Source organism: Daphnia magna, linkage group LG9 (assembly GCF_020631705.1).
Source record: "Daphnia magna isolate NIES linkage group LG9, ASM2063170v1.1, whole genome shotgun sequence".
NCBI lineage: Eukaryota > Metazoa > Arthropoda > Branchiopoda > Diplostraca > Daphniidae > Daphnia > Daphnia magna.
In genome coordinates, this window is record NC_059190.1 from 429,454 (window position 1) to 442,111 (window position 12,658).

The 12,658-nt window shown below is 41.9% G+C and overlaps 1 protein-coding gene across 1 annotated transcript in view; it reads right to left on the minus strand.

Moving 5' to 3' along the window:
- LOC116931252 (Fanconi anemia group J protein) overlaps positions 1–9,107 on the minus strand; it is a 51,259-nt gene extending 42,152 nt beyond the window's left edge. The window contains exons 1-2 of the mRNA XM_045178984.1: positions 8,965–9,107; positions 8,528–8,709 (exon numbers count right to left, since the gene is read on the minus strand). Of these exons, the coding sequence (XP_045034919.1) occupies positions 8,528–8,620 (93 nt within the window). The 5' untranslated portion in view covers positions 8,621–8,709; positions 8,965–9,107. The remainder of the gene's footprint in view (positions 1–8,527; positions 8,710–8,964) is intronic.
- Positions 9,108–12,658: the final 3,551 nt, after the last annotated feature.

Here is a 12,658-nt window from a genome sequence, read left to right on the forward strand (position 1 = left end):
TTGATTTCTACACGACCAAGACAATCGCCTAACGGAAATAAAAACAGGTGAGGAAGAACTGAAAACAAAAATGGAAGAATTTGACAGAGATCAATCGCGTCGACTAAGAAACAAACAAAAAAATTGTCGCTTCCAATAACCGGTAGAACAAATTCCAGCAGTGAACTGGCTCCATACGTCCGAACCGTAATGGAAAGAGACGGGGAATTCAATAAGATGTCGAGGTTTAACTTGTTTCTCTAAGAGGAAAAGAAACAAAAAAAGTTGATTGAACAATTGAAAGAAGAAGAAGAAAAAAAAAGGGACTCGCACACATTGACGCACAACAATCGAATGGATTTCTTTATAATGTCCCATAAAGCTGATTATAAGTGGCGCCACAGTTTCTGTTTTAGTATTAAGCCAAGAAGCTTTAAAGAAGCAAGTCGAAGCCGACATTGTAGCCAATTGTTTGGCCTTTCTTTCTTTAGGTTGCACCTCTTTTTCCGCCTGCGACGTTGTGCATCTTTACTCTTGCAGCGTCAAGGAGAATACCCCGAGGAGAAACTGTCACTTGAGAAGACACAAGACGGAGAATCAAAGATATCCTGGATGGATTGGTATTACACAACCCGACAAACAGTTGACCGCCAACGTTTGAGGATTTTTCAAAATAATGAATACGCAAATACAAGCTAGGCTGATTATGCTCCCTCACGTGTTTCAGATTTTAATCCTGTTGAGACATTTCCAACAACAACAAAAAAATGGAATGGATGAATCAGTTTCACGTTTTGATTGTTGCCCACGTCACGAAGGACGCAACGCTCCCAATGGCAAGTTACAACAACAAACGTCAAACAAAAGATTTCCTCTCATCATCGTCTGCTGACGTTTCATCCTCCTACCTATTTTCGTTTCATTTAGGCGCACGACACAATGTCCTCATCGAAATGGCCTGTTTTATTATTTAACGAGAAAGACTAGGAAAACGAACGTTGGGTAATTCAAAATTTCTCTTTTAAACGTGAGCCATTCGGTGGTCTAGAATCATCACGGCATCATTTAAATGAGAGAAAAATAAATAAACTCCCAGTTGTTTTTGTTTTTTTTTTAGTGGCAAAGAATAAAGTGGTGTTTGTTTTTTGTTGTTTGCGTGTGCTGTGCAGTGACAAACAAGCCCATCCCGCTATGCGAGCGGCCCAACGCAAAGAGTCCATCCACTCACCGAAAGGGGCAGCAGCAACACAAACAAGCCGAAAGGGAACTTTAAGGGACTGTCGGATGAGCTAGACATCTCATGTCCGCATGGCCGTTAATAATTAAAGCTCAGTTGTTTTTGTTTTTGTTTTTTTTCTTTATTTTTTATTATTATTATTATTTTCTTCTTTTCTAACATGAAAAAAAAAAGGCCCTCCTCTTCAACGTGTATACGCTTTGCATTCCTGTTTTCCAAAAGGGCACCAAACACACCTTGGCATATACACGACGGCGGCGACATGTTGTTGTAAAACAATCAAAACAAAACAAAAAGAAAAAAGAAAGAAAAAAAAAAGGTGATTGTTACTTTGATGGGTGAAACTAAAGCATCTGCTGGCCTCCAACTTTCACCTACGCCATCGGATAATTAACGAGAGAAATGATCAGACAAACTATGCAAATGTCGCTTCATTCATCTGAAATCGACACTTGACCGGATTAAATTGTTTCTTTTTCCCTGGCGAAATAGAAAAAAAATAAATATAAATAAAAATTATTTATTTTTTTGTTTTCCCCAAAAAGATCCGTCGAATGGCGCCAGGCCCGTTGACGCCATTCCTCCTCCTCCCCCCGGTATATACACACGCGTATTCTATTATAACACCCAAGTGTGTGTCTCTGTTCTGCATACTGGAAAACCTATAACCTAACAGTATATACCTACGTCTATATAGTATAATATACTATATCTAGATGTAGCCAGAGAGACACGTTTATGACACCCAATGTGCCGTAATGGCTAGACGGAACAGCTCTCGCGCTCTCTGTCACCCCGTTCCGTTTCTCTCTGTGCGTATGTGTGTGTGTGTGTTACTCCAATAAAAGGTGGAAACACAGACAACAACAACAACAGGGAGAGGCTGTGGTCATGGTTTTTTTTTTCTTCTTCTTTTATATCCCCTTAAACCCATTCCTTGTTTATACATGCACCTTTTTTTGGGGGTCATTGGAAACTCTATTGTTTCACTTTAATTCGAAAACATATTGTGTGAAACACTCTTGGTCATCAGGTTGCACGTTTGAATACGTCAACATGCGTTGGATAGCTTTCAATGTAACAGTCTTGACATGTCTAATTTCGAGCGTGAATAGTCGGGAATGTGTCCAACTGCCGTGCCAACTCAATATGGGCAGCGATGTTGTGTGTTGTGCAGACTCCAGAAAGAAAGACAACGACCAAAGGCAAAAACAGACGCAGTCCCGACCGCAATTTTTTTTTTTTCACGACAAAAACCGGTACGTGAGACGAGGCATGTGGCACATATTATTTTTTTTTTCTTTTCTTTTAAAAATATTACAGCCGAAATGAATGGCTCTCTCGTCATCTCCCCCGACTTGCCCACAGATCGGCTCAACTTGATTATTTGCATAAAGAAACGCCAGTTTCTCTTTCGGTCAGTTTCGGACAAGTTTCAGTTTTACGTCTTGATTTTCATTGTTATCGAGCCTATTCCTCAAAGAAAGAAAATACAGTGAAAACGACATAATTGGAAAACTTTTTGTGCATCACAATGTCCCGCAGCATTTGGCTAGTCCATCGTAATTCAAAAACGCGTTCAACGTGTCTCTATTTTTATCCCCACCGATTTCAAATTGAAACAGACGAGTCATCACGACTCGAATTCATCCAGAAGCGAAAATAAACAATGCAAAAGACAAAAACAAGTGAATCCACGCATGAATTGAGATAAACTACCGCTGTTTTTTTTGGTTTTTGTGCCCCTCCATCTGCGTGTGTTCTTTTGCCTCGTCAATTTTTCTTTTCCAAAGACGACACACACAACTCATATGTACAGCAGCAGCAGCAGTAAAATGAAGGCAACCGTGATGTGCGTGCACCTCCCCTCCTACTGGAGAAAAGAATGGCGCCAGCAATAGCCTCAGTCATACACATATATATATACATATAGGATATATACTATAGTACAACTCTAGTACTACATATATACAAAGCGGCTGGCTGTAGGAGCAGACAACTGTGACGACAACTTATTTTCCCCCTTTTTCGTCGGGAGTGCGTAGACAGGCACAGCTTGTGACACACACGACAGAAAGACAACAAAAAAAAATTAAAAAAGAGATCCTACACGCAAACTGTTGTACATTTCGTTAAGAGAATGAAGCTGTGTGTCGGCTTGCCTGCTGTCACTGGATCATTTTCTCTTGCATAATCGACTTGTTTTTTTTTTTTTTGCACAATGGATCGTCACTTCCTTTTTGCTTTGCCCACCCATTGGCGTCATTTGCCCGAGTCTGTGCAGACCAAAATAGACGGACAGCGTTCAGTAAAACAACAACAAGACGCCTGCTAATAGAGGCGGACGTATACATCATCGGGGACCTGTCGCCTCAGACATTTTCTCCCTTTTTTTTTTCTTTTGAAATGGTAAAAACAAACTAGAAAGAGGATGGAGAGCTATTTGAAACAGAAACAAAAACATCAAAACTCATCGGAAACTTGAAATGACAAGTGAAAAAAGCAGAGACGCCGCCTTTGCTGCTTAGAAAACCAGATCGATCCATCTCTCATTATCTAGTCGACACCAAATCAGTCTGCGCATAACTCGTCCAATGAGGGGGACTTGCACAAACATTTCACGGGGCGCCTCTTTTTTAAAAGAAAAACAAAAAAAAATCGTTTCAACATGTCGGTGCTCGTCGCCAACCGCCTAGAAATAATTAGCCGCCAATCGCATTGCGTTCCTCAACCTCTCTGCACAAGAAAAAGCGAATGCCAGCCATTCTTCTGGCTCAGTTTGGCTACTCTATAGAGCGACTGTATGCATTTTTAGAAGACCACCGTGAAAAAAGAAGAAGAAATTTTTTTTTTTTTTAAAGCAAGATGAAATATACTTGTCTATTCGACGTATCAAGTTTTATGTCTACTACGTAGACATAGAGAGAGAGAGAGAGAAAGAAAAGTCCCTTTTGCTCCACCAGTCGTCAGCAGATCATCAAAGAGCTTCTCTCTCCAAGAGCGCACAAACACTTAACTAAGGGCCTACAAGAAGCCGGCCCAAATTGGCACAGCCACTCTGTGATCTCTCTGTCGCTTTTCTGTTGTTGCATTCCATATATTATCATTTTTTTTTTCTTTTAATGGGATTTAAGCCTTTGATATGTTTAGTGTACGTCTACCATTAGCATATAACTGGCGTTATGGAGACATGTATAATATCATCATAACATAAAGGGCAGCGGCGCTAGTGTATGGACGGACTCGTAAATGTACGCGTAAGAAGTACCTAGAAGCTTTTATCGAGATTGCGACAGAGACGTACAGACGTTTCTTTGATGAAAGAAATAGAAAACTCGTTTTCATTCTGATTATGCAAACCGGCAAGTTTTTTTTTGTGGGGTTATTCCGGATCGAAAGGGGGTGGAATTTCGGATGCAACACAAATAAAAATAACAAACTAAATATTCTCTTTTTTGTAGGGAAGGCGCAATTTTAGATTTGATGCAACCAACTGGCCGTTTTACTACGAGACTAAAAGGAAATGTTCAATGACGACAATCGAGTGGTCAGAACAAGAAGAAACAATCAAAAAATGGAGTTTTCAAATGTGAAGGAGATTCAAATAATGGAATTAAAAAAAAGGAAGATGCATAGCCACCCCATCTCCTTTTTTTTTTATTGAATTTTATTGAATTTTTTTTTTCTTATGTATAATGTAAACAGAATCCGTCGCCATCACTGCCGCCAGTCCCCTGGTAAGGCTGTCCAACAACGAAAAAAAAATAAAGAAAACTGCCTTGGAAAAGAAAATCCACCTTCCTCATCCTATAAAGTCTCTCCTTCCCCCTCTTCTGCCTCCCCTCCTCCACCACACGTTGTACATACACAGCACTTTGATTTATAACATCTGATTGCTGACGTCGGCGATGCACACAAGACTAGGAGACATAGAGAACACAACGGGGTCCCGATGAGAGGCACACTGTCAAAACATGTGGGATAGAAAAGAAACAATTCAAAAGCAAACCCCCAAAAAAAAGGAAGGGGGGGAAGGCTATTCATTTATTTATGTATCAACGGGTCAATAAATCTAATATAGAAAACAAACAAAACAAAACAAAAAAAGATATGCCTCTATAGGTATACGTGCGTTTAACCTGATTCCTTTAGGTCTATACGAAAAGGCAAGGGGGGAAGTGAAGTCCCGCTGCGAGCAGGAAAAGACAGGACGTATGAATGCGAACAAACAGGCCGAAAAACATAACTGTGGCGGCAACGAAGACGACGGCAATATAATACATAAGAGAGAATGCGACCCATCGTTAGTTTAAGGTTCTCTCTCTCTCTCTCTTGTTTCTGTGTGTGTGTTGTGTGTGTGGCACTTTGGCAGCGGGTGGGCGTCCTCCACTTCGATTATCTACTCGCCTCGTCTGTCCCTTATTTAATCGCAATTTAGGCAACAGCAGCAGCAGCCGTGGATTCCTCCCTCTCAGCCACCCAACATTCCCACTGGCGTGTGCCCCGTAGCTGCAGCCTTTTGCGTGTGTGTATGCGTGTGTAGACAGACACATAGGAGGAAAGAGAGGGAGGTCGTCGCCGCCGCCAACCAAACCGCAGCCACCGCCGTCGCTTCGATTCTCTTGTGCCACAAAAACCTCGACGACGAGTTGAAAGACGATCAATCTTCTTCTTCGTCCTCCTCCTTCCCTATTTTCATCTTTTTTTTTTCTTCCTACCGCACGTCGAGCAAAAACACATACACAGTCAATTGCGGATGAGAGTCGACCGTAAGGGGGAGACTGCACAGAGTTCATCCGGCGTGCCAAAAAAGAAAGAAAGAAAAAAAAAATGAAGAGCGCCAGAGAGAAGTCAGTGTCACCGACTCGTAACCGAACTCTCATATCCGGACGCCGGCCGTCGCCGCCGTCGCTCCTATTATTTAAAAAAGAAAAAAAGGAAAGCGGCGCGTCGCTCGACTGAATCCTCACACACTGCACCGACATCCGCGCGCCACCCAAAAACTGGGGAAAAATACAAGACGACGACGACATGCAACACAAAACAGCAGACGATCTTTTTTGTTGTTGTTGTTGTTGTATATTCTATTGATGTGATTATTATTCCTTTCGGGCCGCACTCAGCGGCTTGTGATCTCCTCTGATCCGTGTCATCCGGGACAAGCCAAATAAAAAAGGAGGAGACACTGTATAGGCAAGAAGCGCCATCTCACTTGGCAGCATCCGCATGCGAACAACAGGAAGTTCAAAAGAGGAGCAATGTGGGGACATAACTCGATCAAAAAGATACACGGCCAATCCATTTCCGTGCGACTTAGTCTACTCGTTCCCCCACCCCCCACTATTTATTACAAACAATTAAACCAATTTTTAGTCCATTTGTTTAAAAAGCAAACAAACCTAAATGGCTTTCGGATATACATCCCATACGTTAAGAACTCCAAGTTTTTTTTTTTATAATTTTTTTAAAGAGTCAAAAGTCCGTGTGGTTTATTTCCAGCGTCGTGTGTGTATTGCTGGAACGTTGTTGGCCGCAATGCCGTGCCATGGCACGACGGCATTGAATGTCACCAGCGGTTAGGATCAATTCAATTAAGGCGGACTGGTATATATATGTATATATATATATATATATACTGTAGTCTATACAACTGCTCGTCTATATTGTATAACAGCCGAGGGGTAGGAGGAGGAGCGCAATGGGGAGGATTGATGGGATTGTCGCGCGCGCTAGGGGAGACGACGATGAGGAAATCCATCCTCACAGGAAAAAAAAAAAAAAGCGGAGCATCCGATTTATTTATTTTTTTTCCTTTGGGGCTATTTTTCGGTTGCGGCGTGGTGGGGAGTCAATTGAGCCATCCTCTTTTTTTCCTATCTGCGTGTGGCGGCAGCACATTGGAATGATGAAGTAAAAAGAAGAAGAAGAAGACGAAACAAGAAATGAGGAATAAAAATAACAAGGGAGGAGCTGAAAAACGACACACGAGGCCATCGTGCCATGGAGGAGGGTAAGCGACGCGTGACGTCAGGCGCCGATGAACGCCACGAGTGTGTCTCTCACGGATAGAAGTTGGCGACAATTTACATCCACCCCCCTTAAAAAAAAAGTCGAGTCAGTCTACTCGTGTCATTGCATTTTCTTTCATTATTATTTTTGCATTTTTTTTTTTCTTTTTGCATCAACAGCAAAAGCCCACGCTGATGTGAGGAACAGGGTGGGGGAGGCCTCGTGAAAAATTGTCAACTTCCGCCCGGTATCTCTTTCGTCACGTCCTCCCCTTCTCGATTACATCCCCCGATGACGAATGAACTCATCTCAATATTGCCAACCCATCCCCTCTCACCACTATTTTGCATTATTCATCGACTTTTTTTTCCTTTTTTCAATCTACTCGCAATGATCCATCTGATACCACCCTAATAGCCTATATATGTGAGATTGACTTGATCCTAATCGTCACGTGTCACATTTCAAGGATGAATCAGCAATGGACTCGCGCATTTCTTACTTCTTGCTATCGTATAATTAGACAAAAACAAGATCAACATCACAATGAAACATGCCCCCGTTGGAGGAGCCAAATCAAATGGTGACAAAGACAAGGGCCGAAAAGAAGCGAAATAGGAAGGGGCCGTGCCAAAAAGTTGGGTCATTCGCTGCTGCTGACAGACTTAATCATTCGCGAAAAAATAAAAGCAGCAGCCAAAAAAAGAATGAAAATGGGACGATTCAACCGACCAGCCAAGCAAATGGCTAACGATAGCACATGATTTAGACACAGAAAGCCATTTTTGGCCCAAGTTTTTAACGGCATTTTTTCTTTACCCGTTTTTTTTTTTTCCCCACTGCATTCAATTAAGACTTTCCTCATGTTGGGGAGGGGGGGGGGAACAAATTCAAATTTCTTCAGATCAACAAACGTTAACGAAAATGACGCAATCCTAGTCAGACGTCCAACTGCATTTCAGGGAAATAGAGTGGACAAGTGCAAGTGCGTGAGTGCCAGATCTGCAGCGTAAACAGTTCACGCACGAATGGATCGATTCATGGAATAAAAATAACATACACACATACGCGCGTCATATTTGTTTCGGTTCTAACTGGATGAACCCAGCGTACACACACACACACACACAATCGACTGATTATATCAAACCATTGCCCGTGGCTTTTGCTGGCCATGGCCATTCAAACGCCGTTCAATCAAGTGACCCCTCGATAAAACAATTCAAACCCAAATCTGGAGCATGTATAGACTTGTGGCTGACTTGGACCAAAATGAAAACCAAAAAAAGAACTGGAACTTACATAATCACGTAGCCGTAGGTGGTGTCGGGGTGAGGAATCTAATCCCGATGAACGTCGACCCACAAGAGCTGACACTCTTTCAGCCCTGCTCATCGACGCATCGATTCACGTCCAGGTGTCGACAGTTGTGACACCATTTTTCCCACCTGCTCAGGTGCACGCACTTGGACCTTCTTGAACCACTAACGAAATTAAAAAAAAACTAATCATTTGAGGGAAAGAGATTCATCGTGGCTGATTAACATAGTCATCGTAAGTAAAAACAAAAACTTTTTGATGCCGTGGCGTGTCGTATCATCACGGCGTCAGTCGTGTTGGTTGAAGGACCCTCTATCTCACTCGTTACCTGACACTTTGCTGTTGCTATACGACACACACACACACACAATCTTATTTTATTAGATTTATATATATAGATGTAGGTAACGTGCATCTACCTGCATTGTTCAATGTGTACACGAGTTCTAGGTACTATGTGTCTATTGCCCCCATTTATATTGTGTGTCACCGGATCACGAAACACACGTAAAACTGTTTTTCCTTAGTTCGGGCCACTCTCGGAGAAATAATTGGAGCCAAAACGACACACTTGCCAGATCGGCAGATTTGATTTTTTTTTTTTTTTGCCCTAAAATGTTTGCCAAATCGAAAAAAAAGGAAAATTGGAGGAAGAGTTAGAAAGAAAAAAAATGGCGTCTAAACGGTCAAGGTCTTTAAGAGGGAAGGGTGATATTAGAACGGCATGGTGTGGGCCTTCCGAATTTAAAGAAAAGAGCGTTTACGTGACACTTGCATCAACTAGAAACATCAAAGTGTACACACATCAAATACTACGCGTATGGATATAGGGAGGTGACGCACACACGTGCAGACATTGGTGTAGCAAAATGGGGGTCTCAATTTCTATGGGACAATCGAAAAACGAAGGAGGGAATGGCTGGTGCTCTTGTTGTGATGGATACATTGCGTGATCCGAGCTAGTCTGGCAAAGCACACGACGGTCCCTTGTGTCACATCAGCGGGCGCGGCGTTCCAGTTGTCCGTCTCTTTTTATTTATTTTTTTCTTTTCCTTGTCCAGCCACGTTCCATGGGGGTTTCAGGTTTAAAAAAAAAAAAGGCTTTGGCCAGTTGGAAAGAAACAAAAAAAAAAAATTGTCATTGACGGCCGTGGAAATCGAGAGTCACGCCAGTCTTTTTCAGTTTCGGTACCAACAACATCGACGACGCAAAGGGGGCATCGATTATGCAATGCAGCTGAATTCGTGTCCCTGTGCCGTGTGTGTCCCCTTTCTCTGTTGTCCACGAACAGCAAGGACAAAAGCTCTCTCGGTTGGACTAGTATGTTTGTACAATATTACAGTGATGTGTTCTTTTCCTTTAGAAAATAAAAAAAGAAATTGAAAAAGCAAATAAGTAGAGGCGACAGTGTGCCGACAGCTGATGCAGGTGCACTTGGCTTAATCTCCTTCAATAAAACACGATCAAAATGGATGGCTCTCTTTATTTTGTTTCTCTTTCCCTCTGTTGTTTTCCAGTTTTACCAGTGTGTCTCTCTTAACGCACATATGTTACACGACATAAAGAAATAGGATGGGAATATTTAAAAAACAAAAACAAAAAAAACAGTTGGAGAAAACGGCTCGTTAGTGACAGGCTAGAAAATCGATAAACCAAATGAAAAAGCCACAAACTGCATTTTCGCAGATACTGTATTTCTTAGGAACGAACCATCCAACCTGTACAAGAGCAGGTAAGAAAAGCTTACGGAATATTCGATGAGGAAGAGAAGTTAAAAAGACAGATTTACGAATTTCCGGCGCTTGTGTTGAAAACGAGGGGGGCGGCAGAGTCCTTAGCCCTCACAAATGGACGGTGAATATGTATTATGCTGTGTGGGTCATAACTGAAAAGAAACAAACCCACAATAACACAGCGAAATAATTTAAGAGAAACTTGGAAACGAACTAGAAACTAGGGAGAATAATCGAAAGAAAAAGTCCATTAAAAAGAATTCCAATGATGTCGTACGTACGTATATGTAGAAGAGAGAAAACTATAAGAAAGACCGGCAAGAGGCAGTTCTTTTTCCAACAGGAAAAGAAAGAAAAAACGAAAAGAGGGAAAATTCCTGACTAATGACGATTGTACAGCCCTCCACGAAGAGGCTCTGTCTTCTATATAGACTCTGACGTGTTTCAAAACACGGCTCTTCTCACTTTTCATTTACAAGTTTTCCTATTTTGCCTTGCACCTTCCTCCCAATTGATCAGCGTGAAAAACCGGTTTTTTCGAATCGAGACGTTCTGCTCTTTGGAAAGAAGAAAGAAAATCGATTGGATTGGATAAATTCGAGTTGGAATTAGCTGCGCGGTTAACGTTTTTTCTTATTGTTGGCCTCCCTTATGTGTGTACGGCGATACCGAGAAACGGGCACGGACTGTTCAGCGTGTTTCCTCAGTCGCAACGGTCGGGAAATCGACGACGCAGGTCTTTCTCGTTGTCTTATCTGCGTTGACCATATCAAACGGTTTTCTGGCCCCAAGTCGACAGCACAGAAGCAGCAGCCGCTTTAAAATATAAAGAAAAACGAGAAAGACGAAAGAATGTCGAGGTGATAAGTGCTGACTGCAGTCGGCCGAAACCAAACGAACGAACCGTTAACGTTTATTTGATATTTTTCTTCAAGGCTTAGTTGTATCCCAGCAAGGCCCCTATCCAAAAATGGAGAGCCAGATGTGGTGTGTTTGTGTGTGTTTTGCTGGCCTTTTCTTCGCACAACAGTTTGACGTTTAGTGCGATGACACACTTGACATTCATTTTCTCCCAGATGATAACCCCCTTTCCTAAAAATACAAAAATTGACAAAGGCAAAGGGAAATAGGTTGAAACTAATCAACCCCACCACCAAACAAAAAAAAGAAATCCGATAAGCACGAAAAAGAAAGAAACCCAGCACTTTTGGCTGGTCCATTTCTAGTTCACGTAACCCTGCCCACAAAAACACGCACAATACAAAAAGGAAGAAACGAAAGATGCCAAGACAGGTAGCGTGTGAAACATTGGCTCCTCCGGCACGATGCCATATCGACCTATACCCTCTAATAGACCATACATGTAACTGCTGCAGACCTACATATCTATTACCTTGAATTTTTAAAATCTATTTCGGCCTTCGAAAGACGAAACAAAAAACTGCCAGTTGCTGCCCGGAGGTTCGTACCCCTTTCCTTAACAAACAAACAAACACCTGGAAGGTGACGATGAAATATTGGACATTATCACCTGCTCGAGATGCAACCCCTTTTCCTCCTTGAATAAAAATAAAAGCCAAATATTTAAAACCACGAGGACAAAAAGACGACACGAAAAAATGGTGCTGTCCGAAGAAAGACGGAGATAGGGCGCACAGCTGCGTGAAATTCGGGAGCTGGAAAATGTTGTGTTCTTCTATTATCTCTAAAGAGGAAGAAATTAGTTTGAGTTTTTTTCCATTTTGTCTACATCATTCTCGTTTCGGAAGGACGTTATGCGATCGACTTTGAGCATTTCTCTCCAAAACGGCCTTAGATAATGTCACGTGATCGTTTTTTGAAAAAGAAATGGAAGAATTCTTCCGCAGGCCAAAAGTCTGTGACATGAAATTCGGCTGATTTTTATCTTCGACAGGCAAAAAATAAACGCGCTTGCGAAAAAAAAGCATTTTCCCTTTGCATCTTATAAAAAGCAACAACCTTTTGGTGTGTGTCTCTTTAGTTCCAGTCTTTTCCTCCCAAATAAAACGGAAAAAAAAGGGACGAGAAAACAAAGGAAGGACGTAAAACGTTCACACGGTGCGCGCTGAAAATAAAAACAAAAAAAAAAAGACAAAAAGGAGAGAGAGGTCGTTTTCGCTTCCCAATCAAATCGGTCGTTAAAACGGAAAAAAAACAACAAAACAAGAGGACGGGATAGAAAAAGAAAAACCACTCACACACAAATGTGTGGGTGTGTATTACAGACGGAGAGCGTCGTGACGTTGCAGCGTGAATTCTTGAACGAGTTCCGTTTCGATCTGATTGTCCACCAGGTTCCAGTCGATGTCTCCCGCCTAATCGTCAACTTCTTTTTTCCCACCACATTTTTCTCTCCTT